We start from the raw sequence: 18,132 nt of genomic DNA, 5'->3' as shown, positions 1-18,132 counted from the left end.
CTTAGGATGGCAGGGACGGTGCAGGGGCTGGGAAGCCTCTATCCACCGGCCCCAGACAGGGGGGTGGAGAGGAACCGTCCACCACCTGAATCACGAATAGCATTGGTGATGCAGTGTGTGGTCTGCACGGACGCCACAGAAATAGAGCCTCTGTACAGCCGAGGGTAAAACCTGGTGGACAGGGCAGATGTCCGGCAATAAAAAGCCTGGCTGCAGAGGAGGATACTGGAGGTAAAACACCAGTGCTCGTCTGTAAAAAGTGGGGAGATCGGCGCCCTTTTAGGGAAAAGACCGTCGCCCAAAAAAAGGGTCAGCTCAGGCAGTGGCTCCCTCGTCGCAGGAGAGGATACGGTGAGGTGAAACTCCCGTGCTCGCCTGTTGCTGTTTCGGGGGAGATCGGACCTTGAAAGAATCCGTCGCCCCCTTCGTCCGAATAGGAAAGTTAAAAAAGGAAAAAATCGTGATGGAAAAAAAAACAAAACAAAAAAAAAACAAAAACAAAAAAAAACAGTGTGCCTCCTACTGACACTAAGCTTGAACTGGGTCTCTGGAAGCCAGCATGAGGGTGTATACTGCAGGGGAGGAGCTAACCTTTTTTTGTCTCAGCTTAGTGTCAGCCTCCTAGTGACAGCAGCATAACCCATGGTCCTGTGTCCCCCAATGAGGCGAAGGAGAAAGTAAAAAATACAATCCCATTATTTTTTTGTGTGTCTGACATTCACCTTATACTGAAAACCGATAAGGATACATTCACATTTGCAAATTCCATTTGTTTGTTCCGTTTTTAGGAATAGACAAACAGAATTAATGTCAAAAAGATCTGTTGCACAACTGATGAAAACAGAAGCAGAGGGGGCCTCTAGGATAATGGAGTCTGGATTCCACCATCTCAGGTTTTTTAGAAAGTAAGTATAAAGAACTTTTTCTTTTATTCTAAAAAATAAAATTAAAGGGGTTGTTAACTTCTTGGACTTCGTATACTCCCACATGCAAAATAATACATTTTTACTCACCTGTGGTGCTGGGTCTCCCGTGACTTTATGCCTTGTGATCCACCTATTGTCAAATCAGCGGCACTTCACGCACACTTAATCCAGAGCAAGTAAAAGAGCAGCAGCCGCGCTCACTTCTGAAGGAGGTGACAGTGAAGTGGCCCATTGGCAGCTATGAGTGGCTACAGGGCTCAAGTGACAAACAAGCCCTGGCATTACTGGAACAGTGCGGACACCGGAGAGGAGATGAAGCTATTTTCCAAGAGGGAGTATAGTAATTGAGAATGGGCAGGCCGACTGGTGGACAAAATTAAACACATCTGGTGGACATATTTAAACTCAGAATGACCCCATAATCATCAACGGGGTCCCTCTGCTTCCACTCGCCTAAGTTGTGCAAAAGAATCCGCTTTGGATCTCAAATTCATTTGTTACTAAAAATTGAACAGGTAAATGCATTGTCTGAATACAAATGAGAACAAACCTAGAATTTGGTTCAACATGAAGCTATAAAGGTGCATATTTGAAACCAATAAAATTGTCCTTTAATTTCATAATCAAAGAAAAAGACTTGATATTAATACTTACGATTATTGCAAGAAATTTCTATCAGTGTGTGCAGAAGTTTAACGGAAACTGCATATGATGGATGTATAGAAATCACCTGTAAAAATATATATGAATTAGCAATAGCCTTTTATAACTAACTTACATTGCTAAATGTAATATTTTTATATGGTAGATATGTTTAGGCTTATCGCACAAAAATGTGCATATTTTTTTTCAATGGACTATGTACCCAAATATTGTTTAGTTTTGCTAATAAAAACTATCAAAGATTACAACTGAATCCTAGTTATGAGCCTATAATTCTGCATTGGCTGAGAATATAGAGATAGCAGAACACCAGTCACGGTGAGGAGGGCCGAGAACGCGCCCCCCTTATGAACACTGCGGACTCATAGCCAAGTCTGCTGTATTACTTGATTCTGCCATTAGCCCAGTGGTGCAATATTACATATACATAAGCAACAAACCGTTGGGGTAAGCAAAAGGGTAAGCAAAAGGGTATACATCTGTGATCTTATACCCTAAATATACTCTGGTTAGGAAGCAGCTTGGCCCATGTCTTACCTGGAACATCCATTTCATTAGAACATCGGGACATTTTTTATATCGATACAAAAAAGTCAAATACCCCTCCATGGCCAACGTGATTTGAGTTTCTTGAGCACAGCTGTATGGTAGAGGAAAAATGTATATTAAATAGAGTAATTGAGAAAATAGACCCCTATAAAGGGATGGTCTTCATTGAATAACTATTTTATGCTTTACTTGGTTGTATAGATAAGGATCCACCTTTAACTACAGAACTGCTACAAAAAAAAAAAAAAAAATACCGCATGTAAGACTTTTCTGTGACTCTTAGGCTATATACACACATCAGGATTCTCTGCAGAAATTTCCTGAACAAAACCGGACTTTTTCTGCAGGAAATCCGCATGCGTTTTTTGTGCGGATTTTTCGTGTTTTTTTCCGGAGCTTCCCAATGCATTTAATAGCGGGAAATCCGCAAAAAATCTGCAAAATTAATGAACATACTGCGTTTTTTTTCCCAGAAAAAAAATGCAACATGTGCACAAAAATTGCGGATTGTATTCTATTAATAGGATGCTTAACGGATGCGGTGTTTTTTTGCGGTTTTATTGTGTTTTTATAGCGGAAAAAATGCAAAAAAATCCAGAACGTGTGCACACAGCCTTAAGGTACCGTCACACTCAGCAACTTTGATACGAGAACGACAACAATCTGTGACGTTGCAGCGTCCTGGATAGCGATCTCGTTGTGTTTGACACGCAGCAGCGATCTGGATCCCACTGTTATATCGCTGGTCGGAGCTAGAAGTCCAGAACTTTATTTGGTCGCTAGATCGGCGTGTATCGTCATGTTTGACATCAAACGACGCCAGCAACGTTTTTACATGGAGCGAGAACGATAAGTGAGTCGCCATTACATCACTGGATCGCTCCTGCATCATTCTGGAGTTCCTGTGTTTGACGTCTCTACAGCGACCTAAACAGCGACGCTGCAGCGATCTAGTTTAGGTTGGATCGTTGTCTATATCGCTGCAGCGTCGCTGAGTGTGACGGTACCTTAAGTCTGGCTCACCCCCATTCATTGAATGCAGTGTGCAACTTTGCTTTCACTACGGTAGAAGTAACCAGTCTTTAGCATCACTACTTTATGCATCTATGCTGCACATGGCTCAGTGGTTAGCATTGTTGCCTTGAAGTGCACATCCCACCAAGGATATCAGCAAAGAGTTTGAATGTTCTCCTTGTGTTTGCATGAGTTTCCCTTCCACAGTCCAAATACATACTGAGAGGGAATGTACATAGTGATCCCCAATGGGGACAGCAATGATTAAAGTGCAGCAGAAGAGGATGGTGCTATATAAAGAGTATAATAAAAATAAAATCGATAGAAGCTGATAACAGGGAAGCATCACCTGTCATGATTAACACGCTGGGGCATACTTCTAAATACTGTACAATTCTTAGACGGGACAAACTTACAGTACAGACCAAAAGTTTGGACACCCCTTCTCATTTTAAGATTTTTCTGTATTTTCATGACTAGGAAAATTGTAAATTCACACTGAAGCCATCAAAACTATGAATTAACACATGTGGAATTATGGAGGCCAGGTCATCTGGCGTAGCACCCCATCACTCTCCTTCTTGGGCAAATAGCCCTTACACAGCCTGGAGGTGTGTTTGGGGTCATTGTCCTGTTGAAAAATAAAATGATGGTCCAACTAAACGCAAACCGGATGGAATAGCATGCCTCTGCAAGATGCTGTGGTAGCCATGCTGGTTCAGTATGCCTTCAATTTTGAATAAATCCCCAACAGTGTCACCAGCAAAGCACCCCCACACTAGCACACCTCCTCCTCCATGCTTCACGGTGGGAACCAGGGATGTAGAGTCCATCCGTTCACCTTTTCTGCGTCGCACAAAGACACGGTGGTTGGAACCAAAGATCTCAAATTTGGACTCATCAGACCAAAGCACAGATTTCCACTGGCCTAATGTCCATTCTTTGTGTTCTTTAGCCCATACAAGTCTCTTCTGCTTGCTGCCTGTCCTTAGCAGTGGTTTCCTAGCAGCTATTTTACCATGAAGGTCTGCTTCACAAAGTCTCCTCTTAACAGTTGTTGTAGATATGTGTCTGCTGCAAGAACTCTGTGTGGCATTGACCTGGTCTCTAATCTGAGCTGCTGTTAACTTGCGATTTCTGAGGCTGGTGACTCGGATAAACTTATCCTCAGAAGCAGAGATGACTCTTGGTCTTCCTTTCCTGGGGCGGTCCTCATGTGAGCCAGTTTCTTTGTAGCGCTTGATGGTTTTTGCCACTGCAATTGGGGGCACTTTCAAAGTTTTCCCAATTTTTCGGACTGACCTTCATTTCTTAAAGTAATGATGGCCACTTGTTTTTCTTTACTTAGCTGATTTTTTCTTGCCATAATACAAATTCTAACAGTCTATTCAGTAGGACTATCAGCTGTGTATCCACCAGACTTCTGCTCAACACAACTGATGGTCCCAACCCCATTTATAAGGCAAGAAATCCCACTTATTAAACCTGACAGGGCACACCTGTGAAGTGAAAACCATTCCTGGTGACTACCTCTTGAAGCTCATCAAGAGAATGCCAAGTGTGCAAAGCAGTCATCAAAGCAAAAGGTGGCTACTTTGAAGAACCTAGAACATAAGACATATTTTCAGTTGATTCACACTTTTTTGTTAAGTATATAATTCCACATGTGTTAATTCATAGTTTTGATGCCTTCAGTGTGAATGTACAATTTTCCTAGTCATGAAAATACAGAAAAATCTTTAAATGAGAAGGTGTGTCCAAACCTTTGGTCTGTACTGTATATTAAATTAGTTTAAAAATGACCAGTTTTATAATTGTGTTTGAAAAATCTCTCTAATCTAAATGTACACCACTTTATATTTATGCTACTTTCTGCCAGAAACATGCACAACTCTAATGGATTGTTTTAGCCCATGCCCATTTTCTCAGTAACGAAATCCCCCTCTTCAGCACTGGAACCTAATTCAAAGAGTGGTTCCATTCCCGTGAAGAAGTCTTCAGGACACTTAAGAAATTACAGGAAGATCCAGGCCATCTCCAAAAAGAGGATTCAGCTATAGGGTCAACTCTGTAAATATAGAGTCTTTGCATAAGATTGATGTATTTGTCAAGAAACTTCTGATAATTGTTCTTCAGTAACCAGAGAAAAATCTGATTAAAAGATCTAAAAACACTGAAGCGGCAAACTTTGTGAAATCCAAAAGTTGTGTTAAGTCTCAAAACTTTTGCCCACCACTGTACTACAGGCTGTAACTTAGGAGCTAACAAAATTAATAAAATGTTACGTATAGCGGTTTTACAATCGTATCTAAAAACGTATAGAAGGGATTTTCTTGAATCTTCAGTTCACATTTGTGCCCCCTGAGGCAATAAACTAGGCAGAATAATACCAGAATGATATAACTTGATCTCTACTATTCAATCTTAGAAATTGTTCAGGGACATATCCGTCACTTCTGTGTGTACAATCTGATCACCTTTCTCCTTCCTGACAGACGCAATCTGTTACAGATCTTCCCTACCAAGAAGAATTTGCTCTTTATTACTCAAGCAAAAGCAAGGTCAAGGCATTTTATATTTGTTATTTTTTTCTCTGAATAATACTGAGCAGTCAAAAGCAAAATCCTTCACAGGAAGAGTGATCCCATCACACATTCATATGTACGTGTGCAACGTTAACTCGGTTTACCTGAAAATGAGGCTTTCCTCATAACGACCAGCAGACATTTCTGAATGTTTCAAGTCAAGTGTGCGGAGGTTGAAGATGGCTCCGGATTCAGATAAATGGAAGACTTCCTCCCCCGGATGCTGTTCTGGTATAGCATTTGTGACCCATTTAAATTTCTCCAAGAATTCTCTATGAAATAAATTTTAGAAACATGAATAGTGATGAGCGAGTATACTCGTTGCTCGGATTATCCCAAGCACACTCGGGTGGATCTCCGAGTAGTTTTAGCCTCAGCAGCTGCATGATTTGCGACTGTTAGACAGCTTAATTACATGTGGGGATTTCCCATCAACCAGGCAGCCCCCACATGTACTCAGGCTGGCTAGCAGCTGTAAATCATTCAGCTGCGTCAACAAAAACTAAATTTCCGAGCACTAACAAATACTCGGAGACCACCCGAGCAACGAGTATTCTTGCTCATCACTAAACATGAATAATATCACAATGGATGTTACAGAAAATAAGGTGCAGACTGCTTGGGAACCATGACAGCAGTTGTGTCCTGCTGCGGTCACCAAGTCAATGAAACTTAGCTGAAAAGGACCAAATAGAGGTTATAATATTTAGCAATATGTAATTGATCGTATAAGTAATATTTTGTTATTTATAAAAGATAAAGTACAATCTGCAGGTTAAATAACCACAGAGGTTACCTGTGCTCAACTGTAAGTTCCCCATCCTCCGAAGTGTCCATACGCTCATTATCAGCCAACCCCAATCCTCTCTCTAGATCTGCATGTAGCTGCTTTTCCATCTCACTCAATCTGACGCACAAGAAATAATAAAAGCAATAAGAGATGATGTTCAAAAAAAAAAACCTTAACAAAAGAAGAGCCTAACAAGCAGAACGATCTCTATGTATGACCTGATGGGGTCAGTTGCCACAATGTCGCACGTGTGCCTCCTCCTGATGACCTACAATAAGGGTTGGGGGAACGAATGACAGCTGGATCACTGCCGCAACTGGAAAGGGAGTATACTCCATTCCCACCTATTTAACACTTTAATTGCTGAAGTCAATAGCTACTATAACACTACATGGTTAAAAGAGGGAGTGGGTTGTATGACAATTAGCTTCCACCACAGCCGAGGGGGTTAGGCTACTTTCACACTTCCGTCTTCCAAATCTGCACAGGATTCGTCAAGACGTTGAAATGACGGATCCTGTGCAGATTGTGGAAAACGTGTGCACTGGGCCCGTCTTTCTGACAGACCTGTCGAGGCTGTGTGCACCTGTTGTGTATGCGTCTTCGCAGCCGTTTTCCGCTGCGAAAACGCATACACAACACAAACCTGGTTAAAAAATTAAATATATCGCAGTATTCTCACCTATCGGCGTTCCCGCACAGCAATGCTCCCGGCAGCTAGTGTTCCTAGTACTACATGCGAAATCTCGCGAGAAGTCGCAAATGTATTACTATGAACACTAGCTGCCGGGAGCATCGCTGCACGGGAACGCCAGTAGGTGAGAATACTGTGATTTTTTTATTTTATTATTTTTAACATTATATCTAGTTACTATTGATGCTGCATTGGCAGCATCAATAGTAAAAAGAGCGAGCGAGAGAGAATTTCCCCGACAGGAAATTCTTCCACATATGCTCTCTTTGAAAAGATGGGACCAGTCCCTGGATTCCTGCTTTTCACAGGCAGAGATGCATTTTCCGACATGCAGAAAAAACGTTTTTCTGAACGTTTTCTCTGCCTGAAGGAACGTTTTTTTATGCAGGATACAGTGAAGGACAGATGAAACGGATGGCCATCAGTCACAATCCGTCGCTAATACAAGTCTATGGAAAAATGCAGGATCCTGCAAATTTTTTTGCAGGATTGTGACGGAAGCTGAAAGACTAAGGCTTCTTTCACACTAGCGTCGGGCCCGGCCCGTCGCAGTGCGTCGGGCCGAGGTTACCGACGCTAGCGTTGCCTCCGCCGCACAACGGGTGCAGCGGATGCTGCTTTTCAGCGCATCCGCTGCCCCATTGTGAGGTGCGGGGAGGTGGGGGAGGAGTTCCGGCCGCGCATGCGCGGTCGGAAAAGACGGTCCGTCGGCTGCAAAAAATGTTACATGGAACGTTTTTTGCGGCCGACGGTCGGCCGAAAAACGGCGCAACCGTCGCGCGACGGTTGCGACGTGTGGCAATCCGTCGCAATGCGTCGCGTAATGTTAGTCAATGGAGAAAAAACGCATCCTGCAAACACTTTTGCAGGATGCGTTTTTTCTGCAAAACGACGCATTGTGACGGATTGCAGTTAACGCTAGTGTGAAAGTAGCCTAAGTGTGAAAGAGGCCTTAAGTATTAGTACTGTGTCAGTTTTATATTGCCAGGTAATGCTTTGGTACACTAAAGATTTATAGTAGTGGTCAGCTCTATTCCATACAGAAGAAAATTATATTCTATGTACTGTATTTTGAGGAGGAAAATAGGAAACCTTTTTTTAATGATTCAAATGGGGGTCTGTCTTCTAGTCCCAATTTAGTTTACCAGGGAGCTTACGGCGATGGGACAGGGTCATAGGACGCAGGGTTGCTTCAGCAGGAAAGGGGTGAAGCTGCAGGCCCTGGGCTGGGAGGAGGGGGTGTGCTGGCGGTGCGATGCTGCCATCCCCGGGCTTCAAGAAAATGTAGGCCGTCAGGCAGGAGCGGAGACTCCGCTCTGTACATCGATTTCCCGGCAGTGAGCTTCAGGAAAATAACTGCCACAGGCAGTGTATGCGCAGAACTAGATCTCAGCTTGTCATTGCCGCCTGCTTCCTGTAGAAGTGACCCTGCCTCCTGTGGCCAGACTTTAAAGACGACCATTATTTTTACTATATACAGCAATGCTATGGTTCAGGTCTTTTAAGGCGACTTAAGAACAGTAAAAAGCTTTAAAAAAAAGTTTGAAGAAATATAAAAAAAATAAAAATAAAAAAGTTCAAATCATCACCCTTCCCCCCATTAGAAATAAAGATAATTAAAGAAAAAAAAACTTGTGGTACTTATGCATTCAGAAAAGTCAGATCTACTATACACCATAAATGAAAAAAAAAAAAAAAAAAAAGACAAAATTACACTTTTTTGGTTCCTGCAATGCCACAAAATAGGGGTTTTTGTGTACTCACCATAAAATCCTTTTCTCAGAGCCAATCATTGGGGTAACAAAGCAGTAGGAGCTTTTAACTATTAACAAGAATAAACTACTGTATTTTTCGCTTCGTAAGACGCTCCGGATTATAAGATGCACCCCAAATTTTGAGGAGAAAAATAGGAAAAAACTTTTTTTAATAAATTGGTGGGGCGTCTTATAATCCATGCGTCTTATTACTTACCAGGGGTTGTGGCTGCGGTGGATCAGGGTCCCAGGGTCGTTGCTGGAGGCAGGGATGAGGGGGTCTGCAGGGGGGCTTCTGTGATGCAGGGGGCTCCTGTGCTGCAGGCTAGGATGAGGGGGTCTGCAGGGGGGCTCCGGTGCTGCAGGAGGCTCCTGTGCTGCAGGCTGGGATGAGGGAGTCTGCAGGGGGCTCCTGTGCTGCAGGCTGGGATGAGGGGGTCTGCAGGGGGGCTCCGATGCTGCAGGGCTGTCCCCGGTGCTGCGGGGGGCTCTGGCGACATTTTGTGAAAGACCAGAGACCCCCGGCACTTCGTCCATGCGTTCCTGTATGACTGACTGCGGGAAAATGGCCCCCGGAATCTCGGGAGATGAGTTTTCAGCGCTGAGATCTCATCTCTCGAGATTCCGGCGGCCATTTTCCCGGAGTCAGTCATACAGGAACGCATGGACGAAGTGCCGGGGGGCTCTGGTCTTTCACAAAATGTCGCCAGAGCCCCCCGCAGCACCAGAGCCTCCAGCATCACCCGGGGCAGAAGCGGTGGCGGGCGAGGTGACAGCAGTGGCGGGCGGCAGGGTGGCGGGCCGCAGCGGAAACCCCCTCATCCCAGCCTGTAATGGTAAGTGGTATATCCGCTTTGTAAGACGCACCCCCATTTCCCCCCCAAATTTGGGGGAAATAAAGTGCGTCTTACAAAGCGGAAAATACGGTATGTCAAAACTAAGAATGAACACAAGCCATTAGGCTAACAGGGTGGGTGCTGTGTCCCCCAATGATTGGCTCGGAGAAAAGGATTTTACAATGAGTACACAAAAATCCCTATTTCTTCTACGCCTCATTCGGGGACACAGGACCACGGGAAGTCCTAAAGTAGTCCCTGGGTGGGGAACAATCAACTATTACCCCATGCACCAATGAGTTACAGATGTTGTACTGCCGACTGCAGAATCCGCCTGCCGAGGGCCGCATCTGCAGAGGCCTGAGAATGAATACTGTAGTGTTCTGTGAAAGTACGCAAGCTGGAAAAAGTCGCAGCCTTGCACACCTGTTCTGCTGACGCCTGGTGCCGAATGGTCCAAGAGGCGCCCACTGACCGAGTGTGCCTTAATACTTGCTGGGACAGGTTATGCCCTTGACACGGTAGGACTCAAATAGCCAAGCGATTTCACTAAGCTTATTGTGGCCTTTGAAGCGGCTAGGCCCTTCCTATGCCTCTCCGGAAGCACGAATTAGGCATCTAACTTGCGGAAAGACGCCGTCCACGAGACATATCTCCTAAGAGCTCTCACTACATCCAGAGTGTGAAGAGCCTTCTCGATACGATGTACTGGTGCCGGACAGAGTGAGGGCAAAACAATATCCTGAGATGGAAGGAAGAGACAACTTTCAGCAGAAAAGACGGGGACGTTCTCAGAACCGCCTTGTCTTGATGGAAAATCAGGAACGGAGCTCGGCAGGACAGGGCTGCCAACTCAAGAGAATCGCCTGATTGACGTGACTACGAAAAAACTACCTTCCAGGAAAAAGTTAGCGAAACATCCTGTAATGGTTCGAAAGACCTCCTGTAAAACCCCAAGGACCAAATTAAGATCCCATGGTTCAAATGGCATTTTATAGGGAGGCATCACATGGGGCACTCCCTGAATGAATGTCTTCACCTGTAATCTGGTGGCAATCCTGCGTTGAAACAAAACAGATAAGGCTGAAATCTGTGCCTTGAGTGAGCTAAGCGCGAGACCTGACTCCAAACAGGTTTGCAGAAAAACTCCATGATGAAAGGAATGGATAACTCAAGAGGAAAGCGTCCACGGTCCCTGCACCAGAGAAGGTCTTCCAGATGTGATGATAAATGCGCATAGACGCGGGTTTCCTAGCACTAATCATGGAGGAGTTCACTTGTTGAGAAAATCCTGCTTGAGCTAGAACCCAGGATTCAACGGCCAAGCCGTTAAACACAGGGCCCAAGGGTTCTGGGATAAAGAGGGCCCTGGGAAAGCAGATCTGGGCGATCCGGGAGTCATCAGGGAACTTCAGCGACGAGTTGAACTATGTCCACGTACCACGCCCAGAGCGACCAGGATCACTGGTACCCCCTCCGCCCTGATCCTTTTGATGACCCTTGGAAGTAAGGGGAGCGCTTCCTGTCAGCGCTGAGAGTAGCGTGGGACGCCGGCTAGCCCGCACTATAACGGGTGGCGCCACAATAATGCCACCGCACAGACCACAGCCCCACCTGCCCAAGAGGAGGAGACACAGGGGACTATACTTACCCAGCGCTGGTCTCCGGAGACAGAACACCACCAGTGACTGCTCCCTGCTGCGAACGTCACCGCCGTGCAGCCCAGCCAGGAACACCGTGACGTCTCCAGGCTATCCGGACCGGCCAAGGTAGGAGACCCCCCCCCCCCCCGCTACGTGAATAGGCCGGCCTGGGAGTCCGAATAAATATGAAAATTCTCTCTTCAGAGAGGAAGAGGACTCTAGTGCCACCTATTGGAAGTAGCAATCCTAAAAGTCAATGTCAACCCTTTAACGAGCCTTGTCACATGACTTTGGATAAAAGCCAAACCAGAATCTCAATCTGCGGACAATGTGTTTCGGGGTACTGCCCTCGTCAGTGCAAAGTGGAGATCTGGCTTGGCTGAGTGAGGCGTTTGACCGATATCCAAGAAGTATAATTTCTCCTTGCAGAGATTGACATGCTAAGCATGCCGAGATGAGGAGACTTAAGCCGCAAACTGTAAATGCGCTTAAACATGCTTTTTGTTCAGCAATGGAGTTTTGCATGGTGAGCTGCATGCAGGCCATGAAGGTTGAGTGAATTATATGGCTTTCTTTAAAACAATTGAACCTGCTGATTCCAGTTCTTTCTGTGGCTCTCCATCTCTTGGACAACTCTTCTGATAATTCAATTCACTCCTCAGTCTGAAATCTAGAGGGGAGAGCCTTGTCGTGACCGTTTTATGGTGAATTTATGTTCTTTCCACTTCCGGATTATGGCCCCAAAAGTGCTCACTGGAACTTTCAGTAGTTTACAAATTCTTCTGTAACTAATTTCATTAGAATGTTTTGCAACAATAAGGTTGTGAAAGTCTTGAGACAGCTCACTGGTTTTACTCATCATGAGATATTTCTTGTGTGGCACCTTGATAATGATACACCTTTTTATATGCCATCAATTGAACCATCTGCTATTTTTCACTAATTGGCAGTATTACTTTCTAATTACCGTATATACTCGAGTATAAGCCGACCCCCCTAATTTTGCCACAAAATACTGGGAAAACTTAATGACTCGAGTAAAAGCCTAGGGCGTAAAATGCAGCAGCTACCGGTAAATGTCAAAAATAAAAATAGATACCAATAAAAGTAAAATTAAATCGAGACATCAGTAGGTTAAGTACCGTATATACTTGAGTATAAGCCGAGATTTTCAGCCCAAATTTTTGGGCTGAAAGTGCCCCTCTCGGCTTATACTCGAGTCACGGTAGCGGTGGGGTCGGCGGGTGAGCGCGCTGAGGAATACTCACCTAGTCCCAGCGATCCTCGCGCTGTCCCTGCCCTCCCACGGTCTTCTGTGCTGCAGCTTCTTCCCCTCTTCAGCGGTCACGTGGGACCGCTCATTAGAAAAATGAATAGGCGGCTCCACCTCCCATAGGGGCGGAGCCGCGTATTCATTTCTCTAATCAGCTGTAACGGTGACCGCTGATAGAGAAAGAAGCTGCAGCACCGAAGACAGCTGTGACAGGCGGGGACAGCGCGAGGATCGCTGGGACTAGGTAAGTATGTTATTCACCTGTCCACGTTCCAGCCGCCGGGCGCCGCTTCATCTTCCCGGCGTCTCTGCGCTCTGACTGTTCAGGTCAGAGGGCGCGATGACGCATATAGTGTGCGCGGCGCCCTCTGCCTGATCAGTCAGAGCGGGGAGACGCCGGGACCGGACGCTGGGAGCTGCAATCAAGAGAGGTGAGTATGGCTTTTTTTTTTTTTTTATTGCAGCAGCAGCGGCCATGGCACAGATTTATGTGGAGCTCTATGGGGAGATATGAACGCTGCAGAGCACTATATGGGGCACAGCCAAGGGGGAGATATGAACGCTGCAGAGCACTATATGGGGCACAGCCAAGGGGGAGATATGAACGGTGCAGAGCACTATATGGGGCAGAGCTATGGGGAATATGAACAGTGCAGAGCACTGTATGGGGCACAGCCAAGGGGGAGATATGAACGCTGCAGAGCACTATATGGGGCACAGCCAAGGGGGAGATAAGAACGGTGCAGAGCACTATATGGGGCACAGCCAAGGGGGAGATATGAACTCTGCAGAGCACTATATGGGGCACAGCTATGGGGAATATGAACAGTGCAGAGCACTATATGGGGCACAGCTATGGGGAGATATGAACGGTGCAGAGCACTATATGGCACAGCTATGGGGAAATAATGATCTATTTTTATTTTTGAAATTCACCGGTAAATGCTGCATTTCCACCCTAGGCTAATACTCGAGTCAATAGGTTTTCCCAGTTTTTTGTGGCAAAATTAGGGGGGGTCGGCTTATACTCGGGTCGGCTTATACTCGAGTATATACGGTATTTTTGAATATCCATATTGAATCAGGAGCCCCATATAATGCTCCATACAGTTCATGATGGGCCCCATAAGATGCTCCATACAAAATACGCCCCAAATAATGCTACACAAATGCTGATTATGGCCCCATAAGATGCTCCATGTAATGCTCCATAAATGCTGATTATGGCCCCATAAGATGCTCCTTACAGTCATTTGCCCCATGAAATGCTCCATAAATGCGGATTATGGCCCCATAAGATGCTCCATACAGTCATTTGCCCCATATGCTGTTGCTGCGATAAAAAATAAAAGAAAATCACATACTCACCTCTCGTCGCTCGGGCCCCCGGCACTTTATATTCACCTGCTTCACGTTCCACCGCCGCCAGCCGCTGATACGTTCCCCGTCCACTGCACTGACTACTCAGGCAGAGGGCGGCGCGCACTAATCACGTCACCGCGCCCTCTGACCTGAGCGTCAGTGCAGAGCATGCAGAAGAAGCAGCGGCGGCTGGCAACGGTGGAACGGGGGAGCAGGTGAATATAGCGCACTGCTTATACGCACCTGCTCCTGGAGCGGTCCCTGCTTCCCCGGCAGCTTCTTCCTGTAGTGAGCGGTCACATGGTACCGCTCATTAAAGTAATGAATATGTGGCTCCACCCCTATGGGAGTGGAGTGGGGTCCATATTCATTACTGTAATGAGCGGTACCATGTGACCGCTCACTACAAGAAGAACCTGCCAGGAGCAGATGACTATGCTTAGACAGCTGCCACTCCACCTCCCCTGCCAACCCGTGAGTATGACTGGAGTATAGGCCGGGAGGGGTAATTTCAGCCTAAAAAAATGGGCTGAAATTCTCAGCTGGCGTCATGACTTTCCATGGCCTTTGCACCTCTTTCAGGTGTTCAGTATTTTTTCCCCTTTTGGTTTTGTAACTGATTTTTGTAATTTTTCTCACAAGTGTGAACATTGTCCTAGCTACTAAAGGTGCAAAACCAAAAACCTCTCAACAAAAGGGATTCATTATTCATATTTAGATGGTTTAACAAACCTTCTGCTCTCTTTCTGCTCTTTCACTAGTTGATCCAAGTTGTTCACATAGAGCGAAGTCATTTGGAAGTCAGACTTTACATTTTTGGTTACCTTTAAAAAAAAAAAAAAAAATTAAATCAGCCGAAAAGAAAAATCTAAAGGTACCTTCACACATAACGATATTGTTAACGATATCGTTGCATTTTGTGACGTAGCAACGAGATCGTTAATGAAATCGTTATGTGTGACAGCGACCAATGATCAGGCCCCTGCTGGGAGATCGTTGGTCGCTGAAGAAAGTCCAGAACTTTATTTCGTCGCTGGATCTCCCGCTGACATCGCTGGATTGGCGTGTGTGACACCGATCCAGCGATGTCTTCACTGGTAACCAGGGTAAACATCGGGTAACTAAGCGCAGGGCCGCGCTTAGTAACCCGATGTTTACCCTGGTTACCATTCTAAAAGTAAAAAAACAAACAGTACATACTTACCTAACGCTGTCTGTCCCCGGCGCTGTGCTCTGCACTCCTCCTGCACTGGCTGTGAGCGTCGGTCAGCCGGAAAGCAGAGCGGTGACGTCAGCCAGTGCAGGAGGAGTGCAGAGCACAGCGCCGGGGACAGACAGCGTTAGGTAAGTATGTACTGTTTGTTTTTTTACTTTTAGGATGGTAACCAGGGTAAACATCGGGTTACTAAGTGCGGCCCTGCGCTTAGTTACCCGATGTTTACCCCGGTTACCGGCATCGTTGGTCGCTGGAGAGCGGTCTGTGTGACAGCTCTCCAGCGACCAAACAGCGACGCTGCAGCGATCCGGATCGTTGTCGGTATCGCTGCAGCGTCGCTTAATGTGAAGGGGCCTTAAAACGCAAATTAAAGACATCTGATCACTACTAAGGGTACCGTCACACAGTGCAATTTTGATCGCTACGACGGCACGATTCGTGACGTTCGAGCGATATAGTTACGATATCGCAGTGTCTGACACGCTCCTGCGATCAGGGACCCCGCTGAGAATCGTACGTCGTAGCAGATCGTTTGAAACTTTCTTTCGTCGTCTAGTGTCCCGCTGTGGCGGCATGATCGCATGGCGTAACATATATCGTATACGATGTGCGCATAGTAACCAACGGCTTCTACATCGCACATACGTCATGAAATTATCGCTCCAGCGTCGTAGATTGCAAAGTGTGACAGCAGTCTACGACGCTGGAGCGATATTGTTACGATGCTGGAGCGTCACGGATCGTACCGTTGTAGCGATGAAAATTGCACTGTGTGACGGTACCCTAAGGCAGCCACATAAAAATTAAAGTTGCTGTCACCAATATTTTTAATAACTGATGGTCTCTTTTTCAAGTGTAAATGAACAACGCGTTAAAGAGATTAAAAAGCTCATCTACATGCTGCATTCATTTTCTGTGCAGAAATTGACCCATTTTAAAATCTGGAGCATGTCCATTCTTATTGTGGACATCACTGTTTGCAATAGATACATGTTCACACATGAAGCGCTCATGTGGGTCAAGCAAGCCACAAAAGGTCCTGATGCTGAAGAAGCTTCTTTCAAACAGGAAATAACGCTTTACGATTGTGGCGACACTGAAGACGTCTTCTTTAATGTCATACTTACTGGAGTTGGGATGCATGGGGACTGCGATCCCGAAATAAACGAGTTGTCAAGGTTTTGCCTTTGTGGTGTGATTGGAACCGGTTTTGCAGTCATTTTTAAAATCTCATCCAAAGATTTAAAGATCTCCTCCTCCTCTTCTTCTTCCTCATCATCATCACAGCCTTTAAATGATTGATCATTGTCAAAAGAATCCCCGAAGGACTTGTAAGGAGACGCTTTCTTTAATTTCTTTACACTGGCTTCATCAGAGTCAGGTAGAGAATAACAATCAATAACAGATGGTGATAAATGGTCATCCAAAACATCGCCCGGGGTGGACATGATGTTATTGACCTGTAAGAACAAGCAGCAAAGTAAAACCAATATCATAAATGTTAGTCCCAGTAGAAATTACCACCAAAGCACAATGGAAATAAGTAAAAAGCTAATGCAACAACTGCTGATTCCAATGGAAAACCCAATGAACACAGGAATATCATCCACAGGAGAGAGGGGCTGATCTTCCTCAGGAAAGGATTAGGATGTTCGATGCTTTTCCCCCTCAGATATCAGCTGTCAGAGGGTCCGATCGATCACACCAATGTGGATGACCGTTATCTGAAGTGTTTGGTCAGCTTTTGCAAGTAAAATATCATTTTATACAGCTCTCCGGGGATTTATTAGATTCTCATATCAGTTGTAACCTCATCGCCTGGATGTAACCAGTTGGGTAACAATTGTTGCATTTATAAAAGGGAAGGTGTCACCTATTTTTTATTAAATAATAAAAATATATAGTTTAACAAATGTTTTGTTTTTGTTTTCCGATTGCAATTTTTTAAAATGTAATTTGTACACAATTAAGAAAGTGATAATCTTGCCTGAGTTGCTGCTCTGCTGCGTCTTACAGCTGCCACATTGCCCATGGGTACCTGGAGTATAGAAATGATTTATTGATGTACATGGGAGAGAGCTGTGAGCATGCTCTGTGACCTGTGCAGAGAGCACTGTGCAGAGAGGGCATCGGAGACTCTCACCTACTTTCAACAGTAGTAGTATCCTGTTTTAACTGCTTTAAAGAATAGCTATCGCCAATCTGGGTCTGCCCTTTTTAGTTAATTAAAGTGGGGGCCAACTGGTGATTTCACCAAGTTTTCGTCAAAAGTGCTCCTGACACTCATAAAATTACTAGCAAAAGCTGGGCTTGAACTTACAAATTGTGGGATCCCATCCCACTACCCTCCGCAATAGCTATTGCAGTGAAAGATCTTGCTCTTTTCACTATCCTGACTCTGCGGCATACCTTTTAGTAACCGCTTGCTAAAGTATCAGTAGTAAAGTGGTTAGCTTAGTAAATAGCACTGGGAGCAGAAATTTTGCTCTTCCATAGAAGGGTCATTAGGGCTATGTATAAACATTTTTGACAAAGTGCGTGAAAAAAAAAAAACACACACACACACACACACCAGTCTGGGGCAGTCCGCTCCTATTAAATAAAAAAAAGAAACACCAGATTGGCGACTCCACTTTAAAAAAGAGGCATTACCTTTAATTAATATCCTGCCTGCAATGATAATGACATGTCTACTGAAAAGTGATCTTTACAGAACAAAAATAAGTTAATGGTAAGGCTTGGTGACCAAAATTAAAACTGCAATACTTCAGGAATATTCTTTTGTGATTTTATCAGAACACCATAAGAGCATGGCGCTGCTTTTAAT

The 18,132-nt window shown here is 45.1% G+C and overlaps 1 protein-coding gene across 3 annotated transcripts in view; it reads right to left on the bottom strand.

Annotated features, from left to right (window-relative positions):
- SLF2 (SMC5-SMC6 complex localization factor 2) overlaps nt 1-18,132 on the bottom strand; it is a 72,246-nt gene that overhangs the window by 34,159 nt on the left and 19,955 nt on the right. For all 3 annotated transcript variants that reach the window (XM_069753727.1, XM_069753728.1, XM_069753729.1), the window contains exons 4-9: nt 16,433-16,765; nt 14,822-14,913; nt 6,534-6,644; nt 5,842-6,009; nt 2,127-2,229; nt 1,581-1,656 (exon numbers count right to left, since the gene is read on the bottom strand). In XM_069753727.1, coding sequence (XP_069609828.1) covers nt 1,581-1,656; nt 2,127-2,229; nt 5,842-6,009; nt 6,534-6,644; nt 14,822-14,913; nt 16,433-16,765 — 883 coding nt within the window. The remainder of the gene's footprint in view (nt 1-1,580; nt 1,657-2,126; nt 2,230-5,841; nt 6,010-6,533; nt 6,645-14,821; nt 14,914-16,432; nt 16,766-18,132) is intronic.

The sequence above is a fragment of the Ranitomeya imitator genome, chromosome 2 (assembly GCF_032444005.1).
Source record: "Ranitomeya imitator isolate aRanImi1 chromosome 2, aRanImi1.pri, whole genome shotgun sequence".
Classification (NCBI taxonomy): Eukaryota; Metazoa; Chordata; class Amphibia; order Anura; family Dendrobatidae; genus Ranitomeya; species Ranitomeya imitator.
Note: the sequence above shows the minus strand (reverse complement) of the source record. Positions and strands in the feature narration are given on the sequence as shown.